Genomic DNA, 16298 nt, shown 5'->3' on the forward strand with positions numbered 1-16298 from the left:
TAGTGCTTATAGATCAGCTTAAAAGTGCATGCCAATAATTACGGTGCAAACTCAAAATCCAAATTCATGCTCCACTTTGCGGCAAGACGTGTCAGGTGTGGGGCAGGTAAGTTGGAAAGGAGCTGTTTCCCCCAGACAGCAATTTTATTAAACCTAGGCGAGGTCTTCAAGAATCTTTCTTCAGAATCTGTGAGAGAGACGAGTGAGAGATCATTTTTGCTGATAGCGAGGCAATAATGTCGGGCCTGAAGATATGCAAAGAAGTGTTGCTTTGGAATCTCCTACTCCTCACGTAAAAGCTCAAATGAAATGAGTAAAGAGAAGCAGATTCTGAATCCGCCAAGTGAGCCAGACAATGAATCCCCTTACATGCCCAGTCCAAAAATATAGAGGGTTCCAAGCCTGGAAGAAAATCTAAATTGCCTACAAGTTGCAAGAACGGTGAGACAGTTGTGCTCCGGCCCATCAGCCTCCTCCACTATCTCCAGGCCTTATGCAGAGCAGTAAGCCAGAACTCTGAAACCTTCAAAGAACGCAATCTACTGGAGCTGAGATGAATCAAGTTAATTGGAGAATAGGGTAAAGTCCTATCAGCCATCAGGCCCTCCAGATCAAATTTTGGTCAGTGGGATACCCACTATTGTATAAAGCAGAGTAGATATGCTACATTATAAATACATAGGTAGGAGAGAGAAACCCTACCCCATTCATGTGACAGCCTAAGTAAATCATCGCTTACTCGAGCGGGCCTGTTGTGCCAAATTAATGACCCTTCTATGGACCAAAAAGTTCATAAGGTCGATGGTTTAAGCCATATCGGCAGCATTTGTAAAGGATATAAAAGTCTGGGAAGGATAGCCATCTTGATCAAGGCACAATGACCCAAAATGGAAAGAGGAAGTGCTTTCCAATTCTGTAGCAAATCCTTTATGTTGCGTAGGGCTGAGTCTATGTTTAAGACACAGAGTTCCTCAACAATTCTCACAACATGGATCCACAAGTAACGAAAGGAGGAGTTAGCCAAGGATAACAGAAAGGGCCCAACCCAGTTTTGTTTGCAAAGAGGGGGATAAAGGAAACACTACAGATTTCCCATAATTGATTGAGAAACCAGAGAAGGACCCAAATTGATTGATAGTGGCAATGACATCCTCCAAGCATTCATCTGCCCAAATATCTGCAAAGAGACTCAATTTGACCCATTTCTGATTGAGCCTGATGCCGGAAAAAGAGTGGAGAGCCTGCAATTTAATGGCTAACGGCTCTAGGTATAATTCTGTAATAAGTCTGCTGTCTGATGGGTGGAGCAATCAGACAGGAGTTGGCAATCTGTTAGGAAAGCTCTGTGTTAGAGCTGGGAGTTAGCAATCTGTAATACATCTGCTGTTAGTTAGACTGCGGAGTAGCAATCTGTTCTTATTGGCTCCTAAAGAAGGAGGAGTCAGCAATCTGATGTATTCTCCGTGAGGAGTAGCAATTTTGTAGTGTCTCAGATATCGTCTTGCTAAGGAGTAGCAATCTATAACGAATCTGATATAGTTGTGGGTGGATCCCTGGGCCGGTGGCAGATGACCACGCCCCCAGGAGAATATCCTAAGAGGGACCACTGGCTTGGCTTGAGAATGGAGACAGACACACATTAGTTCTTTTATTAAACAGGGTTTTGAAACCACCAGAAGTGGCAGTAGTGAGCTGATATGCCCGGCAGGGCTGTAGTCCCTCAGGTACTGGAACAGCGATCCAGGATGGCTGAGCTGTTGAGAAACTGTAGAAAGTGAGTAGGCAGAGTAGGCAGAGTTCATGAACAGAACTAGATGACAAAACTCACAAAAGGTCTCAAGGAAGCTCAGGTGCTGGAAAGGTTTAGGCCCTCGAGGAGCGAGTACCTGGTTCCAGGGAAAGCTCTGAGAGAGCGATGGTAACTCACAATTGTTTGTAGCAGCGATAGCTTCCAAGCAGTAGAGAATCTTCAGAGTGTTCAGGAACATGGGCCCTCGAGGAGCGAGTACCGGTTCCTATCTTTAATCTGAAAGTAAAGAAAAAGAGCGAGGCCCCAAGAAGTGGGTACCTCTGGTAAGTCCGAGGAGGCAGAGTAGCTTGAGAGGTGTAGCCGAAGCAATCCCCTTCCTTGCTAACTCAGTTAGATAGTGAAATAGAGACCTTTAAATATTGGAAGCAGATGACGTTATCTCAGGGGAACGCCCCTGAGGTTTGCGCTCTTGCTGGTACTTCAATCAGAGCGTGCGAGCGCCCTAGGTCTTCAGGCAACATGGCAGATCTGCAACGTCGAGCCAGTCCGGGAACACCGGAGAGAGATGGCATGGGGACGCCGCAGCAGCCAGCCGTCCATCAGACCCGGAGGGAGTCGCCACAGAGGTAAAGAGGGCGGAGTGAGGACATCGAGCTGCGACGGTCGCAACACTAGGGCAAGAACGAATAAAAAGGGGACAAGGGGCACCCCTGTCTCATACCCCTACCCAGAACAAAAGTCTTGGAGAGAGTCCCATTTACCAAAAGCTGCACCAGGAGCTGATTATACAGCAGTTTGACTCAGGACAAAATGGAGGCCCCAAATTTAAAGCCCTCTAAAACCCAACACATGTACGGCCATTCCACTCAGTCAAACGTCTTTTCAGCATCAAGGCTAACAAAGAGGCTACGGATGTCAGCGGCATCTGGAAAAAGGGCAGCCAGCAATGATTTTAATAGATTAGAGATGGAAAGACTCCCCTTGATAAACCCATTTTGATCTGAGGCAACTACCTCCTGAATGACAGCATTGATACGTTGTGCTAGTATAGCTGCGAGGAGCTTAATATCTTGATTAAGAAGGGAGGTAGGTCTGAACAATGAGACAAGGGTAGTGTCTTTTTCAGGTTTAGGGAGTAATATTATAGTGGCAAGATTGTGACCTTTCTCAAATGCACCCCGGTCTCAGGCAGCCTGAAACAAATCCCTCAAAGGGATAAGGGTGAGGTCACCCAGAATTTTATAAAATTCTGACCCAAGGCCATCTGGCCCTATATCGTCAAAGATTCAGCTTACGAATGGCACTATGGATCTCAGCCTCCTTTATAGGCATTTGAGAATACCCCGCGCCTGTTCACTCAGCTACGGTAGTTGCATCCCCCTAAAAAAAGAGTGATATTCCCGTTCATTCCCAGACCCTGCTGTATAAAGCAATTTATAAAACCAAACAAAAGCATCGGAAATAGAGGAAGTAGTAGAGAAATTCAATGCTTCGGCTGAATAAGGGAGATTAGTCCTTTAGGACAACTGTTGACGTCACCAGTTTGGCCAACAATTTGCCAGACTTACTATCCCATTGATATAACTTATACTTAAGAAAGGATATGTTCCACCGAAGATTGAATCCACTGCAGCTGGTCTGCAAGGGCGGCAGAAACGGCACGGGTCAGCTCTTTAATTGTCGTTTCGGAAAGGCCCTCAGTATTCGGGCCTTCTGCCGCCATCTTGTCATCCCCGCTGCTGAGCCACTCGGGTCCTGCACGGTTCTCATGACTCGCCAATGCATCCAAACAAGGCCGTGGGAATGAAAAAAAATGTACGCACCCGGTTACACCCAGTTACAAGGCATAAAAAAAGGTCAGTGGTGAGATGAAATGGGCCCTAGGGAGCACAAGGGAAGAGTGTGCCTTCAAGCCACCACCAGGAACACCTTCTTCTCCCTTTTCAATTCCCTTATCCCCGCCAATCTCTCTCAATCTTCCCATTCCCAAAAGTCTTTTCCTCTCTCTTTTAAATCTGCTCATCTCTAGCAGTATCTCTCTCTATCTCTTCCCATTCCCAATAGTCTTTTGCTCTTTCTTCCTTTTCAATCACCCCATCTACAAAGGTTTCTCTCTCTTTCTTCAATTTCCCTCCTTCCATTCCCACCTATTTCTACAGGCCTTAACAAAAAAATAAAAAAATGAAGCCCTGGCCAAGATTCAGGAGAACCACTAACCTAAAGCTCCACATGGAATCCTGCTTTCTCACGTGAATCCAGAGGTGCTGCAAGGGTATTAAGCACCATAAGTGAACCCTGCAGCCTCACTTTTTCCACATACAATTAGAAGTTATGCATTTAGAATTAAAAAAGAACATTAAAAGCACAGTCTTCTGAGGTAAAATGTCACTTACAAAAACTTGTATATTATATTTATTACTGTGATAATATCAAAAAATATAAAACTTCCATCATAATAGTAAAATCATACTAAAAGAATAAATATTTCAAAACTGCTGAGGATTAGAACATCCATAATTTAAAAGCAAAAACATTTTAAAAAATTTCCCAAACACCAATAAAATATTTTAAAAGAGCAAACACATCAAATTTATCTATCATTATTTATATACCCAGGAACTTTTGATTCCAGTCACCCTGAGATTGTTATGGAATAGTCGGGGGTGGAGGATATGCACAATCATTCTCCTGTCTCTATCTCATATACACACATGCTCTAACACACGTTTAATCCCACACATACTCTCACTCAAACACTGCCTGACACCGACCTGCTGACTCATACATCTGCTCACTGACTTAATGCGCGCTCTTGTATTCATAGATATGCTTACTGACTCACATTCTCTCTCACCCTCAGTCACGCTCTCACTGACTCAAACTCACACACACACACGTTCAGACTCACATTTCCACATGCTCACACACATGCCCCCTGACTCACATGCTCTCTCTCACCCTCACATATGCTCACCTATTCACACCCACATATGCTCAGTGACTCACAAGCTCTCTCTCTTGCTCACACATATGCTCACAGACTTGTGTTCTCTCTCTCACTCTTCTCCCCTTCTGAATAATTAAAAACATGTTTTTATTTACATTGGTAGTCAAGGGGATCCAGGCAGAGTCCCAGGAGAATAGGGTCTGGGTGGGCTGTCTGTTGCTGCTCCCCAAGGCGTTGTTCCTCAGTGTGACAAGGGGTAGGCTGGAAGGCCCTGTTGCTATTTATTTTTTTAATTTTTTGCTGTGGCTCAGCATAAGGGGAGTCCAGAGGCTGAAAGCAGCGTGAGGAGTTGGGCTGGCAGTGAGGCAGTGGTGGGAAGTCTGCTGGCTGCCGGCAGAGGCAGGGTGAGTGTGAGATAAGGCAGCAGGATTGTGTTGATAATGGGAGGAAGGGATGCCCACAAAGAGTAGTGGCAAAAGACCCATGGAGCCGCCATTACTGCTACTGCTGCCGTGGGTTAAATGGAGGAAGCAGAAGTGAATGAAGAGCTACAGGGGAGGCTTTGGTTCTGTGTGAAGTCCTATTGTGGGACCTAGAGTTGATCACAGTGGCTCTGCAGGCATGTGGACGCAGCAACCAACATTAAGCATGTGATCTTCCTGACTGGCCCACTGGGGCATGCCTAAAGCGCTGTTAGGTCAATCCACCCCTGATTCCGCTCCTCAGGCAGGCCAAGCTGGCGCTTCCTGCTTCTGCAGTCTGCTTAACTGCCCATCTCTGCTGCAGCATACACGGCCTTTGTTGATGCCATTTCCCTGAGCCCCTGCTACGTCTGGAACTGCAGGAAGGGATGAAAACAGCTGCATGTGTCTCAGGAGCCACAGGTTGCCAACTTCTGACTTATTCCATGCATTTCTGAATTCCGTTGCAATTTTTGCCTCCACCATCTTCCATGAAAGGTTCTTCCATACATCCACCATGTTTTCCTTAAAGAAATAGACTTTAGCAATTTGCTCTTTGCAGATCTTCCACTGAACTGTCTTTCTATTCTGCAATCTGTTTGAAATTCAGATGTATGACTTATCTTCCTTCAGCATCACTATGACCATGCAACCCCTCTTCTCTGTTTACTACATTGGCTCACCATCTGCTTCTGAATACAATTGAAGCTTTTCTTACTGGTCTATGCATGCACTCACTCTGCAGCTCCTCATTAGCTATCTTCTCTTCTCTCTCCTTACACTCTTTCATGTGAACTTCATTCTCTTGGCAAGTTGCTCTTATCTGTGCCCTTTTCCTTCATCGCCAACTCCCAACACTGCGCTTACCACCTGGCTGCATTGTATGCTGGAAGAGACTTCCTTAATCAATTGATCATGCTCCCTCTCTAGCTATATTCAAATCCAGTCTAAAATCTCACCTTTTGTGAGACTGCATTTAAATCCTAACCACTTCTCTACAATAAATACAGTTCCCATAGACTCATTTGTCATGTTTGTTTGTCTTGACTAGATTGAAAGCTCCATGAAGCAGTGACTGTCTCTTATATGTATGTCTCTTATGCTTCGATGTCTAGTAGTGCTTTCAAAGTGATAAATAGTGCTGGTAGTAAATATTTTCTGATTTCACCCTTAACTTCCCTTTGGAGTTTCACTGCCACTGTAGGTAGTAGGAAATGCACACCTGCACCCAGCAGGATCCTAGAGTAGCGAGTCTGGGAAAGAGCTGATTTGATCTTCATTTCATGCAAAGAGATGCTCAGACAGGGCACGTTGTGTGCATGGACCTGGATTAGCATGATGTTGTTGCATTTCATAAGAACATAAGAAGATATGATATGCCATTATGGGTCAAACCAAGGGTACATCAAGCCTAGTATCCTGTGGCCAACAGTTGCCAACCAAGTCACAAGTACAAGGCAAGTACACAAACATTAAATGAATATATCCCAAGCTACTAATAATCGGTCATTGATAAACAGCAGTTTATGGACTTCTGCTCTAGGAACTTATTCCAAACCTTTTTAAACCCAGCTACACTAACTTCCTTAAGCACATCCTCTGGCAATGAATTCCAGAGCTTAATTATTCAGTGAGTAAAAAAGAATTTTCTCCAATTTGTTTTAAATGAGCTACTTGCTAACTTCATGGAGTGTCCCCTAGTCCTTGTATCTGAAAGAGTAAATAATTGGTTCACATTTACCCATTCAAGTCCTTTCATGATTCTGTAGACCTCTACAATATCCCTCTTAGCCATCTCTTCTTCAAGCTGAATAGCCCTAACTTCTTTAGCCTTTCCTCATAGGGGAGCTATTCCATCCCTTTTATCATTTTGGTCGCACTTCTCTGTACTTTCTCCAGTGCAACTATATCTTTTTTTTTGAGATGCGGCGACCAGAACTGCACACAGTATTCAAGGTGCGGTCTCACTTTGGAGTGATGCAGAGGCATTATGACATCCACAATTTTATTCGCCATTCCCTTCCTAATAATTCTTAAAATTATGTTTTCTTTTTTGACCTCCACAGCACACTGAGCTGACAATTTGAATGTGGAACCTAACATTGTGAAACTACAGCAAGAGTTATTTTTCACCCTACGCATCACCTTGCATTTGTCCACATTTAATTTCATCTGCCATTTGTTGCCCAATCTTCCAGTCTCAAAAGCATCCATTTTCCTAACCCGCTGACAGCCACCTCTCCTGAGCGCCCGATGCCAAGGAGGCACTAGGGATGAAAAATTTTCCCCAGCGCCTCCTTTCTACTGCGGCAGCCCATTTAAATATTAAATTGTGCACCCAGGAGAGGTGGATCGGCGTGCGTTAAGAGAGCGGGCGCTCGGTCTTGAACACCCATTTAATGTGTGTCAATATTGCATAGTTAGATGCCTAAATTGGACCTTTGAAAAATGGGTTGTGCCAAAATTTAGGTGCCTATTTTTCACTAGGCGACTAAATTTAGGTGCATAAAAAGAGGATGTGACAAGGGACAAAATCAGGGCAAGAGAAGGAAGTTAGGTAGTAATAATTTTCTAAAATAAATACAAAAGGCACTGGGTCATTCATCACCTTCCACATTTTCCCAACCGGGAAAAGGAAGCAATTTCAATAAGCTTCCAGTTTGATAACCTGGCAAGACCTGGCAGAAAATCATCACTGAAGTTAGGCACCTAGCACTGATTTTTAGTACTAGGTGACTAATTTAAAATGTCTAAAATTAGGTGCAAGGAAACCTGGCCTACATCTAGGCACTATCGCTGTGCCAAGAGTTGTGATGACCTGCCTCCACTCCAAGCTACAAGCCCCCTCGCACTGCCATCACAGGAGCCGCATCCCCTTCAAGCCCTGATCACTGGAACTCTGATCTCCTTGCTCCCGCCTTCCCCCTGCCTCCAGAAGAACACTGTCAGCTAGTCCTACCTGGCACCAAAAAGATCCTGGGCACCCCTCGCTGATTTACACTGAATGACACCATCTGTTGCTAAGACTTTTGTTGTAGACTATGTTCCATTTTTGTAGCCCTGCTCTGGGCCATGTTCACTTTAACACATGTTAATGTGCTGAATGCAGGTATACATAGATCCTTTAGCTTGTGTGTTTCCATTGGTGCAAGTTTTGTTAAGGTGAAAATATTGTCTGCAAATATTGATTAAAATATTATTAAATTATTGATTAAATAATGTGTCTGCAAAGAGATGTGCAAGTAACGTTGTGGGATTTCTGCCCAATTCTTCAATCTGGCATTACAGCATTTCTTGCTGGCGTATACCCTACAACCATATAAGATATTACACTCTCATTTCACATTCATTCATTATTACAGCAATCTGTAAAAAACAGAAAAAAAAAAGTTTGCAGGGACAATGCAAACCCTTCAGAATTATTTGATATTTGGAAGTACCAGAGATCATACAGCTAATACAATTAAACTACATGATGCATGTTTTGTCATATGAAATGAAACGGTAGCTGGATCACTCCACCATGGGACATAGATAAAACTTTAACCATGGCATGCTCCTTAAAAATGTATGTAAATGTTTAAATTTTTTTAATAAATGTGAAGTTTAAAGGCGCTTGATAATATGTACTGTTGGCAGTAACTTATTATATAAGAGAATCCAAGTGCACATTTCATTATCAGGACTGTTCGCTTCTCTTTTCTTCTCTCATAGTTCTTGTATTAAAAATGTGCATGGTGACATCCTTCTACAGTAAGTGACAGCACCAACAACATATTATCCTATCATTCTTTTACTTGCCTAGCAGTTCCGTTGATGACAATGCCTTCTGCTGCTGTGTCATCTTGTAATTCAGGTCATGGTATTTAATATCAATGTAGACAAAATTTTTCCTATAGTGAAAAATGACATAAATGACAAATAGGCATGGTAATCCATGAGAAGAATATTAAGCAAATTATTGCATAGAGTATCTTTATAAATCACCTCAATTTACAGTGCATCAGTGATAAAAAAAAATGTCTCTTTTTAGCAAAATGTAGAATAGTTATTTTCTGGGGCAAGACTTCAATTGTTCACTACTGTTAAATACTGTGCGCACATGTGGATGTGTGTGTGTTACTGTATTCTTTCATATTAGCCAAAAGCACAAAAGTTGTCTTTAGCTTGGTACTCTGAATTCTCTTCCGGCCATAATACATTTTATTGAGCCAACACAAGAACTATCCAAAGAATGTTTTATGTAATCTTTGAAGACCACACAGGTCCCTTGTGGTCTTGAAAGCTCAGTCACATCATCATCCTTGGATAATTTTTATGTTGGTCCCATAAAAGTTATTGCAACTTTCAAAGGATCCACTTTTCTCCAGGACCAATGCAGCTGCCAGTAATTCACGCTTTTGATGTTCCCAGTGCACCATCAAAAACCTTGGTTAAACTGCTGGGTATAACAGTGCATATTGTGGACATTTGTACTATGTAAATACTCGACCGTAAAATAATATCGTTATCAATATCCTACTATTGTTATTCAATGGACAAAAATATTTACAATTCATTCAAAAAAGTCCAATTAATTGTTTTATTTAAACATAGAGTTATTTAATCAAAATTATTTTTATTATATTTCTAAAAGTTATGCCCGTCGGTCGCAGATGGCTGCAACCTCTAATGCTCACCTCTTTCTTTACTGCATTGACACCGTTGGGGAAGGTGGCGGCCTCCGCCAGCTACCGCCGACCTGCCTGGCGTCCCCAGGATGGTGTGGGCGTTGCTGACCACCTTCTTGCCTTTGGGATCACTTAGGCATGCGCGCGCACGGGCCAGTATTAAGCAAATCATGGCAGGAACCTTGGGGGTGTCCCCTCCAGATGACATCTTCACTCCACAATACTTAAGCCAGCTGGCCCTGACTACTGACAACTTGGCAACAAGTTCCCTCATTGCTGAATCTGCTTCACTCACTATGGACTTCCCGTTCTAGTTCCTGCACATTGGCATGAGACACTTTGGATACCCGCTCCTTGGGGGCCCTTCCTCGTCTCTGGCTATCCGCTCCTCGGAGGGCCTTCTTGCCTTGGACTGCTGCCTATCCCCGTTCCTGGGGCTTCCGCTGGAACACACTTTACTGTGAGTACCTTGACTCTACGGACCACTACTGTACCATCTCTAGTCTGGAATCCTCTCCAATGTACCCCGCGCTGCAGGCCACTACTGTACCATCTCTAGTAGGAAACCTCTTCAGCGTACCTCGCACTGTGGACCTCTGCTGTACCATCTCCAGTAGGAAACCGTCACTGGTGTGCCCCGTGCTGCGGGCCACTACCGAGTCATCGCTACAGAGAAACCTCATCGGTGAATCCCGCTCTGTGGACCATTACCGGACCTCCACTACTGAGGTATTCCCTCTGGGTATACCCCATCACCAGACTCTGTGTCTTTCTTCTGCACTCCCCGCTTCTCGGGCAGTGCCTTTCTATCCCTCTAATAAAGACTCTATTCCACAGCTGTGTCAGACGTCTGCTGAGACCTCGCCTCCTGACGGTGAGGCTCACAGGGCTCCTCCCTGTGGGGGTACCATCTCTCACCTTGGCCCAGAGCCCACATACCTATAAATCCTAACAGATTGCCAAGTCCATGGACCCGGCCCAGGTCTCGGTGATTCAGGCCATCCCTGGCCTGGCCCAGCGAATTACAGAGCAGCAAAAGGTATTAGAGACTTTGGATAACGCCATAAATCAAGTGAGTAATTGGCTGGACTCTGCCAAGCCAAGACCTGCTTCACATGTGTCACCGTTCCGGCCTCCAGTGCCCTTGCCAGCACCTCCTCATTTTGCAGGTGACCCCTTGTTGTGTAGGTGCTTTTTGAATCAGTGCAGCATGCACTTCTCCTTACAACCTGCATATTTCCCTGATGTAGTTTCCAAAACTACGTACATCTAATCCCTTCTGGACGGAAAAGCCTTGGCCTGGGCATCACCCCTTTGGGATCGAATGGACCCGATCCTCAACGACTTCCCGGGCTTCCTCGCCCTATTCCGCTCAGTATTTGATGACCCTGGTCGCAAAACCATCGCCAGATCTGCACTCCTCCATCTGCAACAAGGTGCCAGGTCGCTGACCGAGTATGTCATCGAGTTTAGGACTCTTTCCTCAGAATTACACTGGGCCTGGGCTGCCTGCGTGCCATATTCCTAGAAGGTCTAAGCTCCCGCATCAAGGATGAATTAGCAGCACGAGATCTCCCTGAGGCCTTCAACTCCCTTATCGACCTCCTACACCCAGCACCGAGGAAAAGGAACCAATGCAAATGGGTCACAATCATCTATCCGCTAAGGAGAGGCGTTGTTGGCAAAGATCAGGTGTTTGCATGTATTGTGGTCAACTGGGTCATGCGGTACCCTCCAGTCCACTCTGTCCGGGAAACTCCCAGGCCTAGGATCTGCGGGAGGACTCCTCCTAGGCCTAACAGCGCCATCTCCTCTGTTAACACTGCCTGTCTCTATTAACTCGGACTCCCTGGAATTTCACACCCTAGCACTAGTAGACTCCGGGGCCGGTGGAAACTTTATACTTAAACAATTCGTGGAACACCTACAAATCCCCACTGTCTGGACACCTACGCCATTGCTACTATCTTCTATCCATGGCGAGCCATTACCAGGCGAAATTACCTTCTCCACGGTCCCCATCCAACTTCGCACCGGGTCATTGCTCACGGAGACCATTTCCTTCTTGGTTTTAGATAAGTCTATACACCCTGTGGTGCTTGGACTGCCATGGTTACAACTGCACACACCACAATTCGATTGGAGCACATTGCAACTGTCCCACTGGGGCAACTCCTGCCATGGGAAGTGCTTGGAGGTCGTGTCTCCCATGCCTTGCCTAACCACTACAACCTCCCTTCTGGGTCTTTCCTCTTTTAGAGATGTATTCTCCAAGAAAGCCGCGGACACTCTACCGCCTCACCACTCATTTGATTGTGCTATGAACTTACTAGCCAACACTGAGCCTCCCAGAGGAAGGGTGTCCCCACTTTCTCTGACTGAGACCAAGGCCATATCCGAATATATACAAGAGAATTTGGCGAAAGGCTTCATTCGGCCTTCTAAGTCTCCCGCCGGAGCCGGGTTCTTTTTTTGTGGGAAAAAAGGACAGCTCCCTCCGGCCATGCATAGATTACTGCGGCCTCAACAAGATCACACAGAAGGATCGCTACCCATTGCCATTAATCTCTGAACTTTTTGACAGGCTCCAAGGGGCCAAGATATTTACCAAATTAGACCTCAGAAGAGCATATAACTTGGTCAGGATACACCGGGGTGCCGAATGGAAAACCGCATTTAACACCCGCGACGGCCATTTTGAATATTTAGTAATGCCGTTTGGCTTCTGAATGCCCCGGCAGTATTTCAAAATATGATGAACGAAATCTTAAGAGATATGCTCTACACCTGTGTAGTGGTATATCTGGACGACATTCTGGATTTTTCACAAGACCTTTGGAGCCACCACTTGGACGTCGCCAAAGTCTTACCACGCTTGAGGGATAACCAGTTATATGCCAAACTGGAGAAATGCTCCTTTCACCAGGAGTGTATTCCCTTTCTGAGTTATGTGGTCTCAAGCCAGGGGTTCCAGAGTTTCCGAGATTGGCCTCAACCCACAGGTCTTAAAGCGCTTCGAAGATTCTTGGCTTTTACTAATTACTATAGGTCATTCATCTACCATTATTCAACACTGACCCCCCCCCCCCCCCCCACACTCACTGCTATGACTCAAAAGGGAGCCAATCCCTCCTAGTAGTCATCTGAAGCCATGACTGCCTTCCAAGAACTCAAGGAGGCGTTCCTACAAGAACCGTGCTTACCCGCCGGTGAGAGATTGTATGTGTGCACTCGGTGCAAAGAGCTTCTGGCTCTCAGGGAACGAGTGTGATCTCTGGAGGCTAGAGTAGCAGACTTGGAGGAGCTGAGGGAGACAGAGAGGTACATTGATGAGACATAATAGCCAAGTCCCAAATCCAGTCTGGCAGCCCCAGTGCTGCCTTGGATCAGAAAGGTCTCCCAGTAGGAGAACATCACCCTGGTGTATAAGAAAGGTGGAAGGAAGGCAAAAAGATTACAATCATGGTTAAAAGGTGAGGTGAAAGAGGCTATTTTAGCCAAAAAAAACATCCTTCAAAAATTGGAAGAAGGATCCATCTGAAGAAAATAGGATAAAACATAAGCATTGTACCCCGCTCTGTGAACCATTACTGGACCGCCACTACTGAGGTATTCCTTCTGGGTATACCCCATCGCACAGACTCTGTGTCTTTCCCCTATACTCCCCACTTCTCGGGCAGTGCTTTTCTATCTCTGTAAGACTCTATTCTAAAGCTGTGTCAGACGTCTGCTGAGACCTCGCTTCCCGACAGTGAGGCTCACAGGGCTCCTCCCTGTGGGCGGTACCATCTCTCACCTTGGCCCAGGGCTCACATACCTACAAATCCTAACACTAAAATTATCTTCCCAAATATCATCATTCCAAATATCCTACAATAAATAGACAAAGTGTGAAATGCACATACTGTATAAAATTATATATCTACTCTTTCAAATACAAGAACACATAATTACAAACAATAGTCAGCATTTTATATCAGATGAAATCATGTATTTAATGTAACCGTTTTTATGAAATATATTTGCCTCTCTCTAAAGTAACACCACACATCCATAATAATCATCTGACAATGCCGAATACTCAAACTTCTTCAAGACAGATAACACTGTTTTTGTGTCCTTTTCATATCTCTATTTCCAAATACATTTCTTAAAGAAAGTTTACGTTAAATACTGTAAATAACTTTGTCTGGTATAATATGCTGAATATTGCTTGTAATTATGTGTTCTTGTATTTGAAAGAGTGGATAAATATTGTGATTTTAGATGTGCATTTCACACTTTTCCTGTTTATTGTAGGAAATTTAGGGTGATGATAATTTTAGAAATATAATACTTTTTTTTAAAATTAAATAACCCATATTTAAATATAATATGAATTGGAATTAATTGTAGACCTCTGCATTATGACATTTAAAATGGCCTATTAAGAGGAAAATATGGCTTTGTTTGAACAAGTGTTAGCATGCACTGAAAATGAAAGCTTTGCATGTATCAGCTGAACTATGATGCTAATAAGTGTTCTAATTTCTCATTTCTGACGTGCTAATAGAATCAATAAATGACACTTCCTGTAATTATGGATTAGTTTGTTTGCGCATCTATAAAATAGCGCTGTAAATTGCTTTCCCCTCCCCCTTCATGTTTTAGAAATCAATAGACTTCACATTAGGTCATTGTCAACTTATGTGCATTAATATATTTACTTTATTTCTGTTTGTTGTAAACTCAGAAACAGGAGAATGTTTCGACCTGATTGATTCCTGGGTTTTGAACTGGTTGCCAATAGTAAAAGAATATTCCAGAATGAAACGTTAATGATGTATTAAGATTTTCAAAGTCTGTTATTACTCTTAGCGCACTTGACTCGGGGCCTGGTTTACTAAGACTTTTTTTTTTTTTTGCCTATTTGATATCTATGAGAAAAAATTGCTTAGTAAATTGGGTCCTTAATTTATCCATACACAGAAATAGGAGAAAAGTTTTGTTAAATCAGGCCCTTAGTGCTTCATGGCTCCTAGTACCCAATCACTACCGTATTTTTACTACAGCACACTTGGTGGTTAGAATACAGGAAGCAGATTCCTGTGCAACTTTCAGGAGACATTGCTGTAGACAATTTGTTATGCTGATGTGATTCAAAATGTATTGCATAGGCTGTTAAATATCATTTTAACATGTGAGCGTCATTTTTAGCTCATGCTGACAAAAAAAACATGTTTTTAGCATGCGTTTTAGAGCATAGGCCCCCCCCCCCGATACTGAAAGGCTCATGGATGAGACCTCATCCTATGAAGTGGAAGGGAAGAAAGCTCAAAAGGAATATGAGAAAATACTTGTTCACTGAGAGGGTACTGGACACCTGGAACAGACATCCAGCGGAGGTGTTAGGAGCTAAAACAGATAGTAACAGCATTCAAGCACACATTGGATAGACACAAAGGGAACCTTCATGGCGGGAGGCAAGAGAGGGGGAAGACCATGAACCGTGACAACGCAGTAGGCAGGTACAAATGGGCAGCCTGGATGGATCAAGCAGTCCTCATCTGTCGCTGATAAAGGAACCCAGAATCTTAGTTTGATGCATTTTGAAATTGATTACCTGATGTATTCTGTACTTTTTCTCAACTTCATGGAAAGAAACTTCACAGCTTTTTCACTTGCAAATGTGGAATAGGAAATAATGGCAGGATACTCAGTTTCTTCACAAGGCACAGGGCAGGTAGTATTGTGGGTTCCTACTGAACACAGTCCCAGTATATCTATGTCATCTAAAATGTCAAGAAGAAAAAGAAACACTCAGCGAGTATGTATGAAAGAATGCAAACAGGTCAAGAGTTTGTCTGGATAACTTTCAAGTTAACTGGATAAACTGTGAGGTTTGTATATCTGTCTATTTAACTGGATAAATTACATCTGGCTAAATCATTAACCAGATAAAATGTATCCAGATAAATAGGAGCCATGCTGGGGACATCCCTGGTAGAGATGTGAATCGTGTCCTCGATCGTCTTAACGATTGATTTCGGCTGGGAGGGGGAGGGAATCGTATTGTTATCGTTTGGGTGGTTAAAATATCGTGAAAATCGTGAAAATCGTGAGCCGGCACACTAAAACCCCCTAAAACCCACCCCCGACCCTTTAAATTAAATCCCCCACCCTCCCGAACCCCCCCCCCCAATGCCTTAAATTACCTGGGGGTCCAGCGGCGGTCCGGAACGGCAGCGGTCCAGAACGGCCTCCTGCAATAGAATCGTGTTGTCTTCAGCCGGCGCCATTTTTCAAAATGGCGGCGCAAAATGGCGGCGGCCATAGACCAACACGATTCGACTGCAGGAGGTCGTTCCGGACCCCCGCTGGACTTTTGGCAAGTCTTGTGGGGGTCAGGAGGCCCCCCCAAGCTGGCCAAAAGTCCCTGGGGGTCCAGCGGGGGTCCGGAAAACGATCTGCAGGAGGTCGTTCAGCGGGGG

The 16298-nt window shown here is 44.2% G+C and overlaps 1 protein-coding gene across 1 annotated transcript in view; it reads right to left on the reverse strand.

The window, feature by feature from the left end:
- Positions 1–16298, reverse strand: part of ASIC5 (acid sensing ion channel subunit family member 5) — a 64831-nt gene that overhangs the window by 12416 nt on the left and 36117 nt on the right. The window contains exons 9-10 of the mRNA XM_029603798.1: positions 15431–15599; positions 8960–9051 (exon numbers count right to left, since the gene is read on the reverse strand). Of these exons, the coding sequence (XP_029459658.1) occupies positions 8960–9051; positions 15431–15599 (261 nt within the window). The remainder of the gene's footprint in view (positions 1–8959; positions 9052–15430; positions 15600–16298) is intronic.

The sequence above is a fragment of the Rhinatrema bivittatum genome, chromosome 1, assembly GCF_901001135.1.
Source record: "Rhinatrema bivittatum chromosome 1, aRhiBiv1.1, whole genome shotgun sequence".
NCBI lineage: Eukaryota > Metazoa > Chordata > Amphibia > Gymnophiona > Rhinatrematidae > Rhinatrema > Rhinatrema bivittatum.